We start from the raw sequence: 24,046 nt of genomic DNA on the forward strand, positions 1-24,046 counted from the left end.
TTTCTCCTGGAGAAAGGCGCCTTGAACCTCATTTGCTTCGTTCTCCTAGTAGGCGCTCTTCGTTCTCGAGGCTCCCTACTCCTGATTGGTCCCCTCTGTTAGGCGCTCGGAGCCTTACAGACGTTCTCCCCTTGGTAAGGACCAAGATCTCGTCGAACGCCCTGTTCCGTTAAGCGCTCGGAGCATACAGCCACCTCTCCCGCTTCGTAGGCATCAAGAGCTCTCAAGCGCCCTGCTCCTGATAGGCGCGCTAATCTTAGCAACGTTTCTCCGCTTGGTAGACGCCAGGATTCCCCTAAGCGCCCTGTGACTGATAGGCGCTCGGCGCCTAGTAGCCGCTCTCCTCACGATCGGCGCAGGATTTTAGTAGGGCGCTCTCCCTCTTCATAAGCTCCCTAGGGATAGACGTGGTCTTTCTAGGGAAGGGAGTCCTTCCTCTTTTGCTGTTTAAGAGTTTGTCTTCGTTTAGGAAGGAATGCGAGATGAGACAAGAATTTTTCGGATAAGCGTCCTATTACAACTCGTCGTTCTCCTGTACGCCCGCTCTCCTTTGGACTCTTCTCCTCATTCAAGACGTTTGTCTCCTACATCGCACTGTACCCCAGCTAGGAAATCATCTAAGGATTCTCATAAGGATCCTCATCCTCGTTCTCCTCATCCTCGTTCTCCTCTTCAAGAAGACCAGGAAGCCTCTGAGGAAGAAGCTAATACATCGGCAGCAGTTTCTTCGTACAAGAAGCTCACAGAGCTTCTCCTTCAGGAGTTCGGAGAGTCTTTGAGCCCTACTGCTCCTCCTTCTCCACACTCGTTGTTCTCCACAGCGAAAGCAACGAAAGGATCTTCGTGTGTGAATGAAACCGACTCTTTCTATGAAGAAGCGCTCAAGAGTTTCGGTTCATGGATGCGAATTAAAGAAGCGGGGGGGAAAACTATGTTTGCCTTCCCTCCGTCGAAGCTTTCCGGACGGACAGGATTTTGGTATGAGACAGGAGAACCCTTGGGACTGGCCTTCCGTCTTCAGCTGACGCAGATTTTTTCGGCATAGTAGACGCCACTAGAAGATCAGCTTTGAATTCGGCCAAAACTACGTGGGCCATGAATGAGATAGATCACATTCTAAAAGGCATTTTTAGAGTCTTGGAAGTTTTCAACTTTCTCGATTGGTCCCTCGGAGTCCTAGCCAAGAAAACTCAAGGACCGGACCCGTTTTCTCCGGAGGATTTGAATTGTGTCTTATCCTGTATGGATAAATCGGTGAGGGATGGGGCCAGCGAAATAGCTTCACTGTTTGGGGCAGGGGTCTTGAAGAAAAGATCAGTATTTTGCTCCTTTTTAACAAAGTCTGTCTCGCATGCACAGATCGTCTTTGCTTTTTGCTCCTCTCTCTGCGCAGCTGTTTCCTAAACACCTGGTTCAAGACATATCGAAGGCTCTCTCTGCCAAAGCTACGCAGGACCTTCTAGCGCAGTCTGCAAGGAAGCCGCGTCCTGCCTTCCAGACTAAGACGAAGAAAGCGAAGCCGACCTCTCAGGAACCCTTTCGAGGGGCTTCTACCTCTAGATCCTCTTCGTTCAGAGGTCGGAAACCAAATAGAAGAGGGAGGACTTTTACGAAGTCAATCAAACCTCCCAAGTAAGACTCAAGTCCTTCAGACAACTGTAGGCACCAGGCTTTTACAGTTTGCAGGAGTCTGGGCCAGAAAGACGCAGATGCCTGGACCCTGTCAATATTGAGGAAGGGCTACTCATCCCGTTCTCTTCGAGGCCTCCTTGACGAATACCCCGAGGGAGTTGACGGCCAGATACGGGACCCCATCATGAATCAGGCCCCTCCGACTAGCAGTAGATCAGATGCTGGAAAGGAGGCGATCGAACTAGTGGCAGATCATCTTTCGGCAGGCTTTTACAACCGCCTGTTCCTAGTTCCGAAATCCTCAGGGGATGGAGACCGGTGTTGGACGTAACCGCCCTGAACTTCTTCGTCGAAAAGAAGAGTTCACGATGGAGACCACTGCCTCGGTGTTAGCAGCACTCCGTCCAGGGGACTGGATGGTGTCCTTGGACTTACAGGACGCTTACTTCCACGTACCAATCCATCCTTCCTCGAGGAAGTTTCTAAGATTCATGATGGGGGGAAGAATTTTCCAATTCAGGGCCCTGTGTTTTGGCCTCTCGACGGCCCCCCAAGTCTTTACGGCCATCATGAGAAATGTAGCACAATGGCTTCACCTAGAAGGGGTGAGGATTTCGCTCTACCTCGACGATTGGCTTATAAGGGCCAATTCCAGAGATCGTTGTCTGAAGGACTTGAAGAAAACCCTGGATTTGACTTATTCCTTAGGACTTCTGGTCAATCTGCAGAAGTCAAGTCTGATTCCCGCTCAAGAGTGTGTTTATCTGGGGATCCAGATGAACTCTGAGTTTTCAGGCTTTTCCGTCACAGGAGAGGATAGCCCGGGGACTCGAAAAAAGTAACACCTTCTTAGGGAAAGAAGTATGCACAGTGAGGGAGTGGATGAGTCTGCTGGGGACGCTCTCCTCACTGGAGCAATTTGTTTCCCTAGGAAGGTTGCACCTGAGACCATCCAATTCTTTCTTCATCGGAATTGGAGTCGTCCTTCTCAGGATTTGAAGTTCTCCCTGTCAATTTCTCATCAAATCAAGAAGGAGGTAGCATGGTGGGCGGATCCCAACAAGTTCTCGCAGGGACTGTCTCTTCAATCCAGAACCCCAACCTGGTGTTGTTCTCCGATGCGTCGGAAACAGGTTGGGGGCGACTCTGGAACCAAGGAGGTGTCAGGAACCTGGGTGGGGGACCAGTCTTCCTTGGCACATCAACAGGAAAGAACTAATAGTGTGGCTTGCTCTGAAAGAGTTCGAGTCGATGTGACAGGAGCAGTTGTGCAGATAAACTCGGACAACACCACGGCTCTGGCATACATCAGGAAACAGGGGGGGACGCATTCCTTCTCTCTGTACGAAACAGCAAGAGATCTTCTTCTGTGGACAGAAGAAAGGGGGATAAAACTTCTCACCAGATTCGTGCGGGAGAAAGGAATGTAAGGACAGATCTCCTCAGCAGGAAAGATCAGGTCCTTCCCACAGAGACTCTGCACCAAGATGTTTGCCAGAGCCTTTGGAAGTTGTGGGGTAGGCCTCACTTAGACCTGTTTGCAACTTCAAAGAACAAAAGACTGGATCTTATTGCTCGCCCATCTTGGATCCAGGAGCAATAGGGATAGACGCTCTCCTACTCGATTGGAAAGGACTCGACGTATACGCGTTTCCCCCCTTCAAGATTCTGGGTTCACTTTAAAAAGTTCGCAGAGTCAGATTCCGCGAGGATGACTTTGATAGCTCCCTTTTGGCCAGCACAAGATTGGTTCACAGAGGTGCTGGAATGGCTGGTGGATTTTCCAAGATTGCTTCCCCTAAGGAGCGATCTACTCAGACAGCCCCCACTTCGACAGGTACACCACCAAAAACCTCCCCGCTCTCAGTCTGACTGGCTTCAGACCTGTTCAGAAACTGGTCAGAGCGAAAGGCTTTTCGTCAGCAGCTGCTAAGGCAATCGCTAGAGCTAGGAGGTCTTCCACCTTACGAGTGTACCAGTCGAAGTGGATGTCTTCAGAAGATAGTGCAAGAGGAATAACGTTTCCTCTTCCAGTACCCCTGTGAATCAGATTGCAGACTTCTTTTTATTCTTAAGACAAGAATGTAGCTTAGTCGTTTCGACGATTAAAGGCTATCGTAGCATGTTGGCGAATGTCTTCAGGCACAGGGGCCTCAACTTATCGGAAGATAAGGACCTACATGACCTTGTTAGGTCTTTTGATGCAACGAAAATGCAGTCTCCTAAGACACCTAGCTGGAATTTGGATGTAGTCCTTCAATTCCTTGGGTCCTCTAGGTTTGAACCCCCTAATTCAGCCTCATTCAGAGACCTTACTAGGAAGACTCTGTTTTTGATGGCTCTAGCTTCCACCAAAAGAGTGAGTGAGCTTCAGGCGATTGATGGTAATGTGGGTTTTAAGGAGGACTCTCTCATTTGCTCTTTCCTTCCTGGTTTTCTTGCGAAGAATGAAAACCCATCAAGTCCATGGCCCAAGAACTTCGATTCGTGGTTATCTTTCTTTGGTAGGAGAAGAACCCGAGAGAACTCTTTCCAGTGAGAATGGTAAAAATACTAACTTAGAAGAAAAGAGCAACTGAAAGCAAACCGAGAGGTCCTGTGGTTGTTCAGTAAAAGACCCTACTCGTCCATTGTCGAAGAACGCATTGTCCTTCTTCTTGAGAAGCCTCATCAAAGAAGCACAGGATCTTGCAGAGAAGAACATCTTAGGCTTCTTAAAGTGAAAGCCCACGAAGTAAGAGCCATAGCAAACTTCTCTGCTTTCAAACAAGAATATGTCCGTGCGGAACCTGATGGAGAAACGTTCTGGAGATGTCAGTCAGTGTTCGCGAACCACTACTTACGTGATGTGAGAATCACTTACGAAAAATGCTTCGCCTTGGGCCCGTACGTATCTGCGGATTTCAGTGCTGGGCAGGGAGCTGGAACTCATCCTTTTTAGTAGTATAAAATTTTTCCCCTTATGTCTTGTGTTTGTTGTTGTTGGTTGCCTTAAAGAGGATGCATGAAGGCATCTCTTTAGGTCGTAATACTAATCTTTAGTAGTTTGGTTAGGTGGTCTGATGAGTGTGGCTCCTTGCAGTAGTAGTGTGTTAAGACCTGTTTAAGCTAGGGACGAACTCCCTTTAACAGGATCCGACTTGGATTCTACCACACAAAGGGATCATATCCTAGTGGTAGATCCGAGAGTCTTTCAGCATCAGGTCAACGTCCCTAGCGTTAGCTCTCCAGGCAACGCAGACTCAGAGACAGTATCAATGAAGTCTTCTGCCTGAACAGGTAAGAACCAAGGTTATTTATATCCTACAACATCAGTTGTTTCTTATCTCTCCTTATTACTTTAGCTGTCTCTTACCCTCCACCAAGGGTGCAATCAGCTAAGTATATATCTGGCAGGGAAGTTCATGTACAAAAATGATATGGTTAAACTACAATAAAGTTTTGTACATACTTACCTGGCAGATATATACGTCTAATGGCCCACCCATCCTCCCCTCAGGAGACAGGTGGAAGAGAAAATCTGGCTGGAGAGATAGATTGGTTCATACACCGCCACCCAGCGGCGGGTAAGGTAGACCACCTGACCTACCTGTCGCGTGCCACGAGATTTGAAATTCTGTCGGGAACGTCGGAGGACTATAGCTAAGTATATATCTGCCAGGTAAGTATGTACAAAACTTTATTGTAGTTTAACAATATCATATTTGTTTTGAAGGCTTTTAAAGTGAGCTCGTGAATACCATATGAGAGCATTCTGTAGTTCACTTAATGAAACTTGATAAGATCCCTTTTATTTATAATGCTAGTATATTATAGAGACTTAATGATTCATGTCAGAATCCTGTTGTGTATTTTGTGGCTGTTTTCTGTACCTACAATGGGTGAAAAAGGAATAACCCAATAATATAGTATATGACAGGTTGAATTATATTTATTCTGTATCCTCTTCCTTCCGTTTTGTTTGATTTACGTGCTAAAGCTGTGTTTTGATGTGAAAAATGATATTAATGAAAACCTTTAAGTATAGTTGTCAGCTAATTTTGACTATGGTAACTATTAAAGAATTCTTCAGAATAAAGTATAGTAAAATTTGAATGATAAAAAGGAATTGGGTCATGATGACAGTAAACCTTTTTTCAGCTACTGATGAGTGTCTTTGTAAAGGAAGCAGATTTGATTCAGAGAAGTGATAAAGTAGTCGCTGCAACTATGGCTGAATCCATCATTACTGGTCATGGTGTATGCCCAAGTTCATGGAATCTTCAATATCAAATAAGCCATCTTAGAAAAAATTGAATAAGTGATATACTTAGCCACACTTTCCTAGAGATTTATCATATTGACTTTTGTCATTTAATCTTATCATACCAGTATAATTCATTACTTTTCATTGCTTTAATTTCATAAATTATTTCTAAGTTGTAAGAATAGGTGTTCAGTCTAACAAATGAAATGAAATAATGATCTTTCTTATGTTTGTTTCAGGGACTTGAAACCGTATATTATGAGAGATTATGAATCTGAACCTCTCAAACTTCGACTATTGCAAGAGATTATTAAATATCCAAATCGTAATGATGAAAACTGGACACCACCCCCTCGATACCCAATAGACTACTGTTATGTGACACCAAACATATCCAGCTATGAATCAAATGGCACGACATTTCTTTTGGCCAGGCATTGATTGTAAGTTTTAGATTTTGCATAGGGCATTTGTAAAAATTTTATGTGAATGTTAGCTAAGAGGGGTCTAGATATGTTGATTCATATATACTAGTAATTAATCGGTGTTTATAAGGATTATAGATTCTGGTCTTGTTAAGGATATGAAATTTAAAAGGTGTCTTCTGATATTGACAGATGCCTGAACACCTAGTTACTATTTTTATTAAGTATTTCAGCCAGTCCAGAGTTATCACTCTTAAGTTACACATCTGGAAAACACCTTGTTACAGCAGAGACCGAATAGCTAAAAATGAGCAGATCAATAACCAGATGATAGGTAAAAAACTCGCTCACCCTCCCAGAGAGTGTCGGTATGAACACTATGGCGAGTGAGACCACTACCACGAGCCAATGCCAATAGAATTCTCCCATACAAAAATCCCCCAAGAGGGGAGCCGACCCACAGAGTGGGCAGCACCTACTACTACTACTCCATCCCATGCTGCCGACTGCTGCGCCTCTGGTGGCCATCCTGGGCATCCTGAAGTTAGCAGACAATCTTGGCGATGGGATGGGTAGGGCGGGATTTCGCTGGCGACACGAGCCAATCGCCCAGAAATAGATTTTTCCTTACGTCAAAATCCCTTTTCTGGCTCAGCTCGTGTCGCTGCGCGAAATCGTACCAGAGAAATAGACAAGATTGTAAAGAAATTCAACAAAATATAAAGGGAGTCTCAAATAAAAGATAAAATAAAAATAAATCAATATAATTGCTATAAAGATACATATACACAGTGATACAAATAGAAATATTACTTAATTATACTTAATGCTAATAATATTTCTTAACTTAAGGTAACATACATATATACAGGAGAAAAATCATATATGTACAACAATGGTATCTGTGTAAAGCTTATGTATCAAAACAATCTAAAGCAATTAATATACAAGTTGAATAAAAACAAACAAAACTCAACAATAATAAAATATAAAAGAATGTATATGACTTAATATACAAAACTCGTAACCATTATAATAAGATGTATCTCCTAGCATAAAAAAAATAAGGAGATGACATCTACGAGATCAGTATCTCACAAATGTGAGTGTCCCCTAGCAAAAAAATAAGGGACAACCCACTATATCATCATCAAAGCAGCTAAGACACAAGGTGATCGTAAATGAACAAGGCAGGAATGAGACGAACTGTTGGGTTAGGCAGGTAGAAAGGAGGACTGAATCTTCTACCTAAGGATTAGTCCAAGAGTCAGGGAAACTATGTTACCCGCTGCAACGCTGAAAATTTCAGGGCTTCCAAGGACTTTTAAGTAATGACGTTTGAACACTGTCGGTGATTTCCATCCAGTATACTTTTTCAACTCATCGAAGTTCATATGTTGGAATAGTTAATTGATGGTGGGCTACTGCCCTGACATCATGTGCTTTTGGGAAAGAGTCAGGATTGGCTTGTTTATGAAGTACAGGATTTGATTGTTGCCTGATGCCTTTAATAGATAAAGTACACCTTTTTTCTCTCCTAAAGAGAGGACCCGATAGGATGAGGAGGTCCTAGATAGAAAGGCTCGTAAAGTTGAAAACTGGGCAAAGAGATATCTCTTGTGGAAGGGGTAGTACCTTCCATGGTTCCCACCTCATCAAAGGATCTTCATTCTTAGCTAAAAAGCTACGTTCCGGTGAAAGTAGCACTTCCCCTGTGGGAAGGAACTGAATATGATCCGGATCTCTGATAAAGCCGACAGTTCTGAAATTATACTCCTGAGCTCCTGAGGCCAAGCTTAATAAAAATAGGGTTTTCCTTAAAAGCATTATAAATGAGCATGTGTCATTATTGGTTTCTGAAGCCAGTTTTAGAACATCGTTTAAGAACCATGATACTGACGTAGGCCTTACAGAAGGTCTAAGTCTAGCACAGGCCTTGGGAATAGACGAGAAGTAGGAATCTGACAAGTCTATGTTGAATCCAAATTGAAAATCTTTTTTCAAGGCTGACTTGTTTGTCGTAATTGTGCTAGCTGCTAAGCCTTTTTCAAAAATAAGGATCTGAAAAAGGATATAGCTGAATTGATTGTCATGATCTTAATATCTGATTCTTTCAGGAAGGTTGCTAACTTTTTGACAGCAGCATCATACTGTCTCAAAGTTGAATCTCTCTTATCTGATTCCAAGAAGAGAATATTCTGAGGGTCAATATTCGCATCCCTTTTCGCCGCAAACTTCATGAAATCCATAAAGTTAGGGTTTTGAGAATCCCTGAGGAAGCGAACACAGTCTTCGTTTGTACTGACTGGGAGAGCTTGGGATTGGGGATCCGAAGAGGGCGGAGACCCAGTTCCAGGATGAGAGGGTACCAATTGCTCTTCGGCCAGTCTGGGGCTACTAGAGCCACTTGACCCTTGAATGTCCTGAGTTTGTTTAACACTTTCATGAGAAGATTCACCGGAGGAAAGACATAAATCTTCTCCCAGTTGTTCCAATCTAGAGCCAGGGCGTCCGTGGCATAGGCCAGAGGGTCCAGGTTGGGGGCCACATAACACGGGAGTTTGTGGTTCGCTTGGGATGCGAAGAGATCTACCTGTAGACCTGGAACTCTCTGAAGAATCCATTGGAACGAACTGTTGTCCAGTGACCATTCCGACTCTAGAGGTACTGATCGGGATAGAGCATCTGCTATGACGTTTCTCACTCCAGCTATATGGGTGGAGGAGAGATGCCAACTGAACTTGTCCCCTCGCCAGGGAGAATATGGCTAACCATGACATTGGTTTAGATGACGTGACTTGGAGCCTCCTCTGTTTATACAATGTACTACCACTGCGCTGTCCAGGACTAGCTTTATGTGGGAGTACTTTGGCGGACGTAACCTTTTTAGAGTCAAGAACAGTGCCATTGCCTCCAGTACGTTTATATGGAACTGGCGGAACTGAGGTGACCACGTTCCCTGAACCTTTTTGAACTGGGAATATCCTCCCCAGCCGCTTAAGGAAGCGTCTGTGTGGATAGTGACCCCTGGAGGAGGAAATTGAAGGGGCACTGACACCGATAGGTTCTTGACTTTCGCCCACGGCCGAAGTCGATTCTTTAGAATCAGAGGGACTGAGGACAATTTGTCCCTGGACCTGATATTTGCTCGTGAGCGCCAGATTCTTGTTAGGTCTTTCAGTTTGGCTTTCATTAGGATGTTCGTCACTGATGCAAACTGGAGAGAACCCAGGATCCTTTCCTGAGACCTTCTTGAAGCCAGTTTGTGACTCAGAAATTGCTTGACTGACTTCGCTATTTCCTTCCTCTTGGACGATGGAATCGACAGAGTATGGGAGGATAGATTCCATTGAATGCCTAGCCACTGAAAGTTTGACTCTGGAGTGAGTCTTGACTTGGTCCTGTTTATCTTGAAGCCTAGATATTCCAGGAACTGAATCACTTTCAGTGTTGCTTTGTTGCATTCCTCGACTGTTGAAGCCCAGATCAACCAATCGGTCGAGATACGCTACTACCATAACCCCTTGCGATCTGAGTTGTTGAACAACTACTTCCGCCAGCTTCGTAAACACTCTGGGTGCTACGTTGAGCCCGAAAGGAACTACCTTGAAGGAGAATGTCTGGTCTCCTATCTTGAAGCCTAGATAAGGACGGAAGTGTCTTGCAATAGGATATGATAGTAAGCGTCTGTAAGATCGATAGAGGTGGTGACGGCCCCACGGGGAAGTAAGGTCCGCACCTGCGAGATCGTGAGCATCTTGAACTTGTCGCAGCGAATGGCTAAGTTTAAGCGGGACAAGTCTAAGATTACTCTTCTTTTTTGTGAGCCTTTCTTTGGCACGCTGAACAAGCGACCTTGAAATTTTAATCTTTTGACTCTCGCTATAGCTCCTTTCTGAAGGAGATCCTCCGCATACTCCGTCAGTTTTTTCTTTGGAAGGAAGTTGACGGAAAGGCCTGGATGGGGGTGGGTCGTTAACCAGCTCCAACCCAGGCCTTTTGACACAATGCTCTGAGCCCACTTGCTGAAGTTCCACCGGTGGCGAAAGTGAAACAGCCTCCCTCCTACCTGAAGTTCTTCATTGGATCTGGTAACCTCCTCGGCCTCCTCTGAAGTGTTTTCCCCTATTAAAGGGACCTCCCGATCCTCTCCCACGAAAGGAACGCTTACCTCTGCCTCCCTTACCCGATGCGGGTCATACTTCTGTGAAGATTGACTCTCGAAGGCTTGATTGTAAGCTGAGAGATGGCGTAAGAGGTGAGGGCTGAGGCTGAGGAGAAATTACGTAAATTGGCTGTGATTGAGCCTTTGAAGTGGAAGGCTGGGCTGTTTGCACTAAGGGAACCGCCGGAACTTGCTGAGAAAAGCGTGGCTGCTTTTTCTGGTAGGGCTGGAAACGTCTGGGTTTCCTTTGCCCTTTACCTCTAGCTGCTAGATCTTGCCTCCTCTTAGCCGTAAGGCCCCAACGGTCCTTAAGGCTCTGGTTCAACCTCGTAGCCTCTGACTGGACTTCCTTCACCATTGCTTCTGGGAAGAGATCTGCTCCCCAGATGTTCGACGAGAGTAACCTATTCGGCTCGTGCCGAATGGTTGCTTCTTGTAGGACATGCTTCCTACAATTCGTCCTAGCAGTAGCAAACTCAAACATATCTGACTGTACCGTTTGAGTCAGGGATTTGGTCATAAGTTTGAAAAGCGGCTCTGAACCATAGGCTATGGTGGCCACCTCGGTCATAGCCATAGAATTAATCGATCTGGCTAATCGCGATTTAGCGTCAAATTCAGCCTGAATAAGGCTATCTGGAAGCCTGGGTAGCTTTTCGCCAAACCAAAAATGCTCCATAGCACAGTCCGGTTTGAGTTTGCCAGCTGAGAAGGTGTTCGGTAAGTCTTCCCATAATTCTCCGGCTGAAGGAAGTAACGGAGATGTAGGATCTGCTTCCTTCAGTTGAGGCATGGGGTTCCCCCTTCTGGCCGCTGGGATGGTAGACGTCGCGATCTTTGTCAGGAAAGGGAGCGGGGTACTCTCATCCATCGTGAAGATCGTAAAGGGACTCTTGAAAGGTTGGATTTTCGTATTAGAACAATCCATGTCCTCTAAAAACACACCTGAGCCATTCTCTCTGAGCCTGGTCACGTGAATAGAGGACTGTTCTCCTTTGGTACCCTATCATCTCGAATCATGGCTGAGGCGGTGAGCCTTGCGTAGCCGATGAACGGAGGCTGAAGGTCTTCCACCCCGGTAGAACTCGAAGTCCTCTATCCTTCGGAGTTCCAAATTCCGGTATAGAAATGAGTCCGTCTTGGAAGGGGGCGTTATGACGCTACTCTCCACGGGTTGTTTCATCGAGAACGGAGGTAGAGAGTCATACGGGGGAAGCTGGGCTCCACCTGTATTGAAAGGTGGAGGAGAGGCTAGAGGAGCTTGGCTCAGTCCGGCTATAATAGAGTCTTGAGAAGTAATCCTATCCGACAACCGAGAGATCATTTGTTCCATGCTACTCTTTAGAGACCCAACCAGGTCGCCCACCTGTTGCAACAGGCCAGCATTGGAGTCCAAAGGAAAGGGAAAAAAAAAAAAAAAAAAAACCGGAGCTGCTGCGGAGGGGGAGGGGTGGCTCTGAATTGGAACCAAGGGTAGCGGAACTGACGACTCCGCCGGAGTGTGAGATCTCTCTCTGGAGGATTTACTCCTCGAGGACGTAGAGCCGGGCCCAGAAGGTTTAGACCTGTCTGCTCCGGGATTCCTAGCCGGAGACTTACGAGAGGAGGAAGACGCCGAAGCCGTCTTCTTAGACGACGACGACGTCTTTGTCAAGGATTTCACTGCTTGACCCTTGACCTTGGGTCTAACCGAAGCGTCAGGAGGAGTATACAATTCATCACCCGTAAAGCCTTGGAAGGATGGAGAGGTTGCAGGAGTAGAAGAAACAGTACGACCCAAGGGTATCCCTTGGGTGTCCACCTTACCTACCTCGACCACAGGTCGTCTACACCTACCATAGGTTATATATTAATATCCAACGTCGCGACTTCCGAGGAGATGTCCTGGCCTTGTCAGTCAATGAGGCAGCCAGCTGTTGCTGGATGAAGGCGATAGTCGGGGCCGCCTCTACTGGGTCGACGTATCCTGTCGCTTGCCTCCGGGGAAGATTATAGTACCGCCAACCTTTTCTCCAGGATGTAGGGCATACCCTTGGCGGCGTTCTTCCCGAAACCGCCGACCCAGGCCCGCAGGGTTGCCAGTGCGGTATCCCTCACTGCCGGCGCCTGGAAGAGAGGGTATGATTAGATTTAAGAATAACTTAAAACTAAAGCTAACTTAAAGCATAACTAAAATTTTATAGGGGCTACAAGGCCCTTGAATTTACCTTAAGTTAGAGTGATTGATGAAAACTTAAGCACTATAACAGATGCGTACCAGCTACCGGATATGGAATACTTACCCCGTCATAAAAGCTGGCTCACCAGATCGTAACATATGGTACACGTCTCATGGTACCAGACCTGGATGTCCCGTGCGGAGTCGCGCATGGAGCATGGGGACCGGCAAACTTCGTGTCCACACGGGTCCTGAAGTGTGGCGGCGATCCGGATGCTCACAGTTGGTGGTCTGTAAGTGGAAAGACACATGAGTATCTTAAAGAATATCACTTACAGGCTAAAGGACAGCGCTAACTGAAAAGGATGGCCACCAGAGGCGCAGCAGTCGGCAGCATGGGATGGAGTAGTAGTAGTAGGTGCTGCCACTCTGTGGGTCGGCTCCCCTCTTGGGGGATTTTGTAGTGGGGAGAATTCTATTGGCATTTGGCTCGTGGTAGTGGTCTCACTCGCCATAGTGTTCATACCGACACTCTCTGGAGGGTGAGCGAGTCAGTTATACTGACCTTTTTCTTTATTTATTATTCTCTGGTATGTGTTAGTACATTTACCCTAGAAATAATAGATTAAAGGATATTTCGCGCAGCGACACGAGCTGAGCCAGAAATGTTCTATTCCAGGGGAATCATCCTGTCTCTTTGATAAAAAGCGTTCCCTTCTTGAGTCTTCTTTATCAGCACCAGATGTGTATGTTGTTTGCATATGCAATTATAATATATCCTGTCGTGTTGTTTGCATATGCAATTATAATATGTTGTTTGCATGTGCAATTATGTTTTATCCTGTCATCTGCCTCATTCATATAATTTCTCTCAAATCACCTGGTATTCGAGTAACTTTTTTATAGTTATCCCCTCAGTTATTATAGCACTATTTCCATTTAATTATTGTTTGTGGTAAAGTATGATAGCAATATTTGTGTAACCTCAAGTTTTCTTTCTCATCAGCATGTTCTAGTAGCATTACCAGAGATGAATGTGGTTTTATTATAGACTACTGAAGCATCTCAGTTTTCTCTTTTTCTTCATCTTATTCCTCTTCACAGTTATAATCTTTTGAACGCATATGGTGATTCAGGGACACAAGTGAAGAAAGTGACAATAGGTCAGACAAGTCCAATGGTGAATGTTACAAATATCTTTACCAAAAAGAGATAAAAATTGAAAATAAGATTAGGAAGATTAAGTTTTCTATACATAGAACACAATCCTCTCCCTCTTTTTTATCATCTGAAGGTCAGAAGAGAAGAAAAGAATACAATACTGTCCTCCTCTTCAAAGAGTGGGATTTCATGAGTGACAAGATTTACACTCAAGACTTTCCATGAATCCCTTCACCTTAAGGGCTTATGGTGTTAATTATAGCTATTTTGGCACCAGCTCACCCCTGCTAAAGGTTTGGTATATCTACTTGTTATATCTCCTGAAGAATCCCCAGACATGGACCCAGCTCTAGCTTTAGCTCCACTTCAGTTAGTTTCACTGTATTATTCTGTGACACAACATTTTCTGCTTGATGATCTAGCATTCCATGAAATGGAGCATCTTTTTGCTGGTAGCTGCAGGTAGATTTTCTTTTTCTTTTAGGAAGAGAAGGATTTTCCAAAGATCAACACTACGAATGCTGTGCCTTTAAGGATAGGATCCTATTATTATTATTATTGTTATTATTATTATACTGAGATGTCACTGAATCACATTTCGAGATTGCAAGGGGTCTCTAGAAAGATTTGTTGTTACCAATATGAAAAAAAGATTATTGGGGCTTGAAAAAATTAAACCATCTCTACGAAGGTTAAAAAATGAGCATGAGATGTTTGATTTATTGGTTTTGCAAAATTATGAATAGTTAAGCAATATAGATTCAGCAGTTATTGCTAGTCAGATGGAACTTTTGTCTCCCTCCTAAGGAGTCAGTGGGCATCATTAAAAATGTTAGGGGAACACAAAAACTTACCAAGCACTCTTGCACATCTCATGGAAACAAACTTATTCTTCCTACAAGCCCACAGGCTGGGGTTAGAAGGTGTGTTAGGACAAGTGAGATAAAGGACTACTTCTTGATTGATATCCTGCCCACCTTTAGCAGTAGGTAGTTCATCTCATTTTACTGCCATTCATGGGTTTTAGTGGTGTCAATGACAGTAATAAAATGGTATTAATGAAATAGTTACTATATTTTACCTAATTTTTCTTTTAACAGTGTCTGAAGTTCTTCAATATCCAGATCACACTTGTGTGGTGCTGTACCGTCAACTGGTTATTGGATTTGGTATATTAGTGCCTGACACAAATTTCAATACAGCATACCTGTCCTTCCTTTTAGTTCATCCTGAGTGGCAGAGAGCTGGCATTGCTACTTTTGTATTGTACCATCTTATACAGGCAAGTAAAAAGAAAATATTGTCTCCCCTCTACTATGTATTTTATGTTTTTGTGTTTCATAAAAAATGTTTCCTTGAAACCTAGTAAGTCATTCTATATTTTGTGGTCATTTTGTTATTCAATGTAGCATTCATTCGTATGGAAAAGCCCTAACAGTAGGTAACTAATTATGTTAAGCAAACTTTATTTGTGGAAGAGAGAAAAACCAAGAGCCTTGGTAAAAGAAGTATAAAATACAAACAAGCTTAACCAATAAATAAAAGTAAAAAATGGGAAAATGAAAAATAGTCAATGAGTAAAAGCAAATTGTGGGCTCTCTAGGCTCTAATGGGGCTCAGGCAAAGAAATTTTAAAATGAGGTCAAAGTCAGTACAAGGAGCTGAAGAATTGCGGATTTAATCCAAAAGAAAGATTTTCTGTTAATTAGTAGTTTGTATGATATGTTCTATATTTACTGAAACAAGGAGGAATTATATAAGTATTTAACAAGTACATGTTCATAATTTCTTCAGAATGACAAGCAAAACATAAAAAAAGTCAATGTACTTAACTTGAATAATCTTTGTCTTATGTATTCTTTTGTGTTCACTTTATATACTATTTTCTCCTAGTTATTTGTATTATAAGAAAGGGAATTTTTAGGTTTTTTTTTATTCACTGACACTGTTAACTTAAGAAATGCAAAGCCTTGTACAGTATTATTTTACATTTAATTCTGACACTTCAAATATCAAAATTTCATCCTAATAAGAAAAAGGTTATTGTTAAGGTAGCAGTGGCAGATCTAGAAATCTTTCATAGGGGGCCCCCACTTAAGATGTAGTGTCTGGATATAATATACTATACATACTTATTATTTTCTGTCTGGATTCTGTGACTACAGTGAGAAATCCAATGTATTAATAGGTATAAATAAGGCATACTTATACTAATATAGCTAATTGAAAGTAAATAATTATTATGTTCTATTTTCAGACATGTATGGGGAAGGACATAACTCTTCATGTGTCTGTTGCAAACCCAGCTTTAATTCTGTATCAAAAGTTTGGCTTCAAAGTTGAAGAGTTCTTGTTAGATTTTTATGATAAATATCTACCTGAGGATAGTAATGACTGTAAGCATGCCATGTTTTTACGTTTAAGTAGATAGTGTGTTGTAATATATTAATTCTTACATATACAGTACCTTGAAATCATTATGCAGTGTGAAAATCTTCTTCTTCAGCTATGTAAAGCAAAGACAGCATTTATGAAGTACAGAATTATCAGATATTACTGTTTCCAGTCATTTTTCATCTATGTGATGGTGTATTATCCTCGGTTTGTTATTTGTATTTGCAATACACTGTATACTGCAAATCAGTCATGTATTTGGGTTTTTTATTACAGCAGAAAACTGTAATGATTAAAGAAAAAATATACAATTTGCGGACCATGAATTTCTTCCTTCTAGTCATACATGTAACTTGAAAATTTCATATGGCTCTTCACAATGTTAAATTTAGATAACCGTCTTCTGAAAATCATTGAGCCACAAGGAGCACCCATGCATGTGTCTATCTTGATACAGATAACTGCTATAGATACTTTCAGCTTTATACTCATTTGTTAATAAATATCAAAACTAGTGTCTGATTTATTTATTTTCCTGTTGTGTATTTGGATGAATCAGAATGTTTTTTGTAGGGCATTTTGTGAATGGTTAGGTAAAAAAAATAGAGAAGCTTGGCTAACAGAATTAAGAGAAGTGTAGCAGTATATGCAATATCTTGAAATGATTGGGGAAATATTGTACTTATAATGATGTATGCATTGTCAGGCTTACAGTGTGTATATATATATAATATATATATATATAATAATATATATATCTATATATATATATATATATATGATATATATCTATATATATATATATATCTATATATATACAGTAGTACCTCGAGATACGAAATTAATCGTTCCGAGGCGCCTTTCGTATCTTGAGGTTTTCGTATCTTGGACCACATTTTACATGTAAAATGGCTAATCCGTTCCAAGCCCTCCAAAAACACCCCAGTAAATTTCATATAAAGGTAAATTGACCTATAAACAATGAAATACTACAACAATTTGAACCATTCAATACGTAACTTAATAATAAAAAGGCAAAACCTGTAAATAAAGAGTATATTAGTGTACAAGAAATATTATTACTGTAACGTAAAATGTGGAAGCTTACCTTTCGAGTGAGGCTATCTCCGAAAGTGGCGGCAGAGGAGGAGGAGGACAAACGGCAGATACGTACACTTAACTTTACGAAACACATAAAAAAATGTCAGAAAAACAAAATAAACTTTACAAAACGCATTAACAAAACTGTAACACTTAACTTTACAAAAAACTAAAATAAAATTTATTTTGTCTTTTTTTGATCTTTACATTTCTTTTTACTTTTATATACTTTACGTAATTTCAATTTCTTCACCACTGAATGGATGCCAGTCCGTTTACGGAATTTTCAAACCACCCATGAGAAGCCTTGAACTCTGGGGTTGCCATTGATGTCCCCTCTCCGCCGTCGTCTTCGGCTTGGGCAATCAAATCGCCGAAAATAGCGCTGGCCTTCTGGCAGATTGCCGTCTCGGTTATCGTATCGCCATCGATTTCTTTGTCCTCGATCCAAGAAGCAGCCTTTCCATTTCATTATGCACATGGCTCCTCTTGTTGGACAAAATATTCACGCCCTTGGAAGGTGTAGCTGCTTTGATGGCTCCTTCTGCTTAAGGATGGTGCCTATCATCGACGGATTTCGGCCGTATTCCTTAGCGATCACACTCAACCGCAAGCCAGCTTCATACTTTTTTATTATCTCCATTTTTGTCTCCATAGAAAGCATTCTCTTCTTTCTGTGAACTTCAGCAACTTTCTTGGGACCCATGACTAATATGTACTGTACGTAATTAAGTTACGTATGTAGTACGTATACTAATTAGGTTCTCACAACACGATCTCACAACACGATAAAGTAGCACAACGAAATCACTAACGAAATCGTTGGACCAAACGAATGCCGCATGCGTACGATAAAGCTTCGGGTGCGAAGTGGCCGAGCGAAGGCACGCCACCCACGTAAGATGCATGATGGGAGGGATGCTGTCCAATAGGAGAGAAGGATCTCATGGCTTGGCTAGCATCAGGAACCAATGGGAGAGCAGGAGGATGGTGGTGAGTCTACTAGAACTAAGATGGCGGCGCGCGGCGCGAGTTTCAAAATTGTTATCGGGCGAATCTCGGACTTTCAGAAACCTTTCGTATCTTGAAAACTTTTCGTATGTAGAGCAGTAAAATTTTTCGTGTCAGCTTTCGTATCTCGAGTTTTTCGTAAGTTGAGCCTTTCGTATAATATATATATAATATATATATATTTGACCATCTTCCCTTTGAATATACACTATAGTGATCTAAGAGTAGTTATTTCATTTTTAAGATTTCTTCCACTAACTCTTCCAGGATAATAAGGTGAAAGCAACAAGTAGGTCACAAGGATATTATAGTATGAATTTATTACACTCAGGATTTAGGAGCAGGTAGTAGCCTTCGCTGCAGGCTCCCCAAGTGTCAGATATTTGTTCCGATACGTAATACAAACCATCAGTCCTTTAACAATAGGAAGTAGCTAGCGGCAGCTGGAACGGTCGTAAGCTTCGAACAAGGGGAGAACGGTAGTTAACTGCTTGTCGGTGTGCGACTGGGAGGTAAACAAACCACTTTTGCTTTCGGCCGTGGTGTGACAAGACGTGTTCGTCATCGCTCTGCCCGCTATTGTCGTATGCTTTGGTTTTGTATCAGCCCTCTTTCTGGTTTGTCTGGGTAGTGAATGAATTGTAAGTACTGTACTTTCATTTGTTTATACTTAATTATTCCAAGAATAATGGATCAAGAGATGGAGCTTTCGCCGCGCCCCCCAGTCGCCCGTAGAGTGTGTCCCGGGCTGGAGGGGCGTAAGTGCGGCGGATTTCGCTCCTTCGTGGATGTAGATCCACATGAATTGTGTACACGGTGTCGGGGGCGAGAATGCTCCCGAGCCGAACCTTGTGTCACCTGTGTTAATTGGTCCGAGGCGCAGTGGGTTCTGTACGAGGGCAGGAAGAGACGTAGGCCTACAAAGGAGTCGTCGGAAAGCTCTCCAGCGACTCCTTTGGTAACGGATACCTCGTCTTCCTTCTTGCCCCCTGGTCAGCCCCCACGTTTTGCGCCTTCCCCTGCGGGGGTGGGTAGCGGAGTCCTTCTCCTCACTTGATCCGTCGAGTGTGGAGGAGGGCGCTCGCTACCCGGATGTGCAATTGTACTCGGGGTCTTCCGTCCGCTCTGGGTGGGGTTCGTCTTCCCCCAAGCGCGAGGGAACCCCTCTAACTAACCCCAACTGTTGCTTCCGCAGGTGTGCCGCCAGTGAAGGACGACCTGGGACAGGTGTGGGAGTCGCTGGGATTGCAGGGAGTGCCGAGCATCCAGGGGCTAATCCAGCGGTTGGCGGGGTCGGCAGTGGTCACGCATGGTGTGGTGACCACTACTACTACAACTATTATGACTCCAGGGTATGCTGTCCCTCCGCACTTGGTCTACACGCCACATGCAACGACCGTGACACCGACAGCCGCGATCCAAAGGCCTCTCGCTGCCGTGCCAAGGAGGGGCGTCCCACCTCCACCTGGGTTCTTTGTGTTGCTGACCCCGGACTTCCGCTGCCCTAAAAGCTCTCCTTTAGACTTGCTGCCTGTACCGAGAATGCAGGTAGCTGCCGACAAGACGTTTGGCTCTCCTAACGCTGCTGCCGTACTTGCCGTACCTGTTGCTGTGCCAGCCGCTTATGCTGCTCCCGTTGTTCCAGTCGTTGACGCTCCTGTTGTTCCTGCTGTTCCTGTCGTTCCTGCTCGTGGTGGTGCTGCTCCAGGCTCAGGTGCAGTCGGTCCCTGTTGCTCGGCAACTGCCCCGGCTCCGTCCTGGATGGAAGACCTGACGTCGGTCCTGCGAAGCCTGACGAAGAAGAAGAAGAAGAGGAAGGTGTTGTCATCGTCGTCGTCTTCATCGTCTTCATCGTCTTCTTCGTCGTCTGCTGCCTCCTCTTCCCCTTTGACTTCTAAGGCTGCCAAGCCGAAGAAGAAGAAGGTTGCCTCCTCCCCCCCTAAGAAGGCTCCTTCGGGACCTTCTAAGGGCGATTCGGGGGGCTCTTCTGCTGGTCCTCCTGTTCCCTCGGGAGTAACAGCTTCGGCTGGTACTTCCTCGCCTGGGTGGTTTAGCGGTTGGGTTTCTGCCGCTAAACCAGGATCTGGCTTGGCTTCTTGTTCGCGAGAAGTACCGAGTGCACGGTCGCCTGCGGGAAACCGTGCAGCCAAGGTCTCGACGCCTGAGTTTGCTCGCCGTCAAGACCGAGGCACGGAGCAGAAGACTGGCGAGAGTCATGCAGACGACTCTCGCCAGGCCAGCGGACACTCTCGCAGCGACCAGCCGGCAGCTCGGGCTGACGTGACGGTCCCCAACCGGCCACGGGCTGAGGCGAGGAAGAGGTCCCCGCGGCCGTGCGGCTCGACCACGCCGAGAGGACGCTCACCGGTCTCACCGCGACAGCGAGCCTAGCAGGTCGCCTGACCGCCGCTCCCATCGGGACCGGGCGGACAGGGCGACCAGCAGCAGCTCGCCTGACGCTCGGGATCGGGGTCGACGTTCTCAGCCGAGCCACTCGCCCCAGGTGAGCGACAAGGCCAGGCCTGCAGCTCGATCACCACCGCGGGTTGGGGATCAGCCGCAGCCCTCCAAGCACGCTGGTCCTGCCAGCGAGCGAGGAAGGAGCGTCAGGTCTGCCTCTCAGTACCTTCAACCTCCTCGGAATTCCCCGGGAGGAGCGAGGTATCCAGGAGTGATCGCGAGGGGTGCGCCTCTCGTGATACCCGCTGCGACGCCGTACGGCACCAGGCACGGTTCTAGGACCAGCCAGGACGTACGCGCAAGCAGCTGGAGGCGACCGTGAGGGGTCTGTCGCTGTTCCTCCTTCTGAAGGAGGAGCGTCTCGGGATCTGTTCTTGTTGGAGGGACTGGACGGTCCTACTCCTCAAGATGCGGTTACTCCCGAGATTCAGAGGAACTTTGCTGAGGTCATTAAGCTGATTCGTCAGCATAATGACCTTGGGGAAGGATCGCCGCTACCACCTTCTGAGCCCACGTCCCGGCTCGAGTCATTTTGGGGCCCGAAGAGGGAACCCAAGATGACGGTGGGTTTGCCGCAATCGGAGCTTGCTGACTCGGTCCTGGACCAAGTGGAGAATCTCGTCTCAGGGCGAGAGGACTCGCTGAAGTCCGGTCGGTCTTCTAAGCTGCTTCCACCTCCTCTACAGCGTTCAGAGGCTTTTTTATGTGCCATCGGAAGAGATCCGATACCCGGCCTTAAACAAGGTTTAACCCGGAGTTAGCTAGGCTGACTCCAGGTGTGTCCCTGCAGCAGCTCCTGTCGGAGAACCTCTGGTTCTCGCAGCAGGAGGCACTCGCCCTGGAATCTACCGCTATGGCAGCATTCCAGGCAGTCTCTTGGTTGGATCTGTGGTCCCTCACAGTATCCAAAGTCGCGGCCGGCTCTGGGAGCTCTGCTCTCGAAGACGACCCGGCGTTCAGGAGACTGTGCCAGTCTGGAGGTAGAGCCATCTCTTACCTCGCCCATCAGACTGCTAACCTGTGGGCCAACTTGGTTCTTCGTCGTAGGGACGCAGTCCTTACCCGAGTGACCAAGGGGGCTGGGCGTGAGGCGGCACTCGGTCTTCGTAACGGACCTATTAGGAGTTCCTCCGCTCTCTTTCCTGGAGAGATGGTGGACGCTGCGGTGGAGAGACGGCGCACTGATGACAGTGACCGTCTGGTTCACCAGGCAGTCTCGAAGGTTTCTGGGCAATCTCGAGCTACTGCGGCTAAGCCAAAGAGCTTAGCTAGCGCATCCTCGGCCGCTAAGACGGTTGCCCCGTCTAAGCCCCATGTGAAGACTCCTGTTGCTTCGACTTCTGCGAAAGGAGGCCGTAACCAGCCCTCCTTCCCCCGAGGGGGTGGTGGAAGAAGTCGAAGCGAGGTTGGAAACGCTAGGGACGGCGTTCCCCCTCACCTGCTGCCGGAAGTGGTGTGCCTGGCGAGCCATTGGGCAACTTGGCAGCGCTACGGCGCCGAGACCTGGATAGTAGACATCCTTCGGGAGGGATATCTACTACCCTTCGAATCTCGGCCACCCCTCATCTCCAACCCGGTCCATCTACAAACATATGTCCGAGGTTCAGCAAAGGACAACGCTCTTCGACAGGAGATCAAGACCATGCTGGCGAAACGAGCTGTGGAAATCGTGGAGGATCAGTCACCGGGCTTTTACAGCCGCCTTTTCCTGGTGGAGAAGGCAACGGGGGGCTGGCGCCCGGTGATAGACCTCTCTCCCCTGAACCGTTTCATTCGCAGGACTCGGTTCACGATGGAGACGGCACAATCCGTGCTAGACTCCATCAGGGGGAATGATTTCATGCTTTCAGTGGACTTGAAGGACGCATATTTTCAAATACCCATCCATCAGTCCTCCAGAAAGTACCTCCGCTTCATCTTCGACGGGATGGTGTACCAATTCAGGGCACTTTGCTTCGGTCTGTCAACCGCCCCACAGGTGTTCACGCGAGTGTTCACTCTGGTGTCTGCTTGGGCCCATTCGCACGGGATACGTCTTCTGAGGTATCTCGACGATTGGCTGGTCCTGGCGAGCTCCCGCTCGCAGTTGCTGCAGGACAGAGATCGACTCCTCAAGTTTTGTCGCGATCTGGGGATTGTGATAAACTACGAGAAGTCCGATCTCGAACCCAAGCAGATGAAGTACCATGGGTACTATGCTGATCGACACGGTAGCAGGGCAAGTCTTTCCCGCAGACTTGCGGATCAGCAAATTCAGGGAGGCAGCCGGCCGGTTCCTGTCTCGGCAGGAACAGGCAGCTCAGCAATGGCAAGTCGTGATCGGCCACCTGTCGTCACTCGAGAAGTTAGTCCCTCACGGGCGTCTTCACCTGTGGTCTCTCCAGTGGAGGCTAAGGGAGAGTTGGTCTCAGACAAAGGATCCACCTTACTTCCCCGTGGCCATCACGGAGAAGATGAGGCAGGACCTAGCCTGGTGGCTCGACGACAGGAACCTCTCAAGAGGAGTGCCCATACACACACACACCCCCCCCCCCCCCCCCCCCCCCCCCCCCCGGAGATGCTGCTGTTCTCAGACGCATCAACGAGGGATGGGGACACACCTGGAGGAGTTGCTGACTGCAGGTATGTGAGACCATCACGACAAGCACCTTCACATCAATGTCCTGGAACTCAAGGCGGCATTCTACGCTCTCCAAGAATTCCAGGACCGCTTGGTGGGACACTCGGTGGTGTTGATGTGCGACAACACCACAGTAGTGGCATACGTCAACAAGCAGGGGGGCCTAGTGTCTCTCCCGCTACACCAGTTGACCATGCAGGCAGGTGCATGAGTGGGCCACGGCTCACTCAATAGAGCTGTCAGCACACTACATTCCAGGCAAGAGGAATGTAGTAGCAGACAAGCTTAGCCGTCGGGATCAGGTGATAGGAACCAAGTGGTCTCTACACCCAGATGTGGTGGAAAGGCTCTTCAACCTGTGGGGGCGACCGGTTGTAGACCTGTTCGCTACCTGGCACAACAGAAAACTTCAGGTTTTCTTTTCAGCCGTGCCGGAACCCATGGGCAGCTGCAGAGGACGCTCTCCAACACCCCTGGGACAACCTCTTCGTCTACGCCTTTCCTCCCTTCTGTCTGATTTGGAAAGTGATCAGTCGAGTGGAGTGCTGGCTGCGCCCCGAATCTCAGGATGATCCTGGTGGCTCCCAAACGACCTCAGGCCGTTTGGTATCCGGACCTGCTGGCTCTTCTTGCGGAAGCACCGAGAGAGCTGCCCATTGGCACAACCTTCTAG

General features: G+C 46.2%; 1 protein-coding gene and 1 long non-coding RNA gene across 2 annotated transcripts in view; both read left to right on the forward strand.

Moving 5' to 3' along the window:
• The window catches only part of LOC135206912 (uncharacterized), a 377,133-nt gene that overhangs the window by 35,003 nt on the left and 318,084 nt on the right, over positions 1-24,046 (forward strand). The window lies entirely within an intron of this gene.
• LOC135206517 (cysteine-rich protein 2-binding protein-like) lies at positions 5,779-16,696 on the forward strand. Its single transcript, XM_064237874.1, is given in 5 exon segments — positions 5,779-5,871; positions 6,092-6,267; positions 6,269-6,321; positions 14,888-15,069; positions 16,045-16,696. Coding segments are annotated over 5 exon segments (678 nt in total). The 3' UTR covers positions 16,219-16,696.

Source organism: Macrobrachium nipponense, chromosome 31 (genome assembly GCF_015104395.2).
Source record: "Macrobrachium nipponense isolate FS-2020 chromosome 31, ASM1510439v2, whole genome shotgun sequence".
Lineage (NCBI taxonomy): Eukaryota > Metazoa > Arthropoda > Malacostraca > Decapoda > Palaemonidae > Macrobrachium > Macrobrachium nipponense.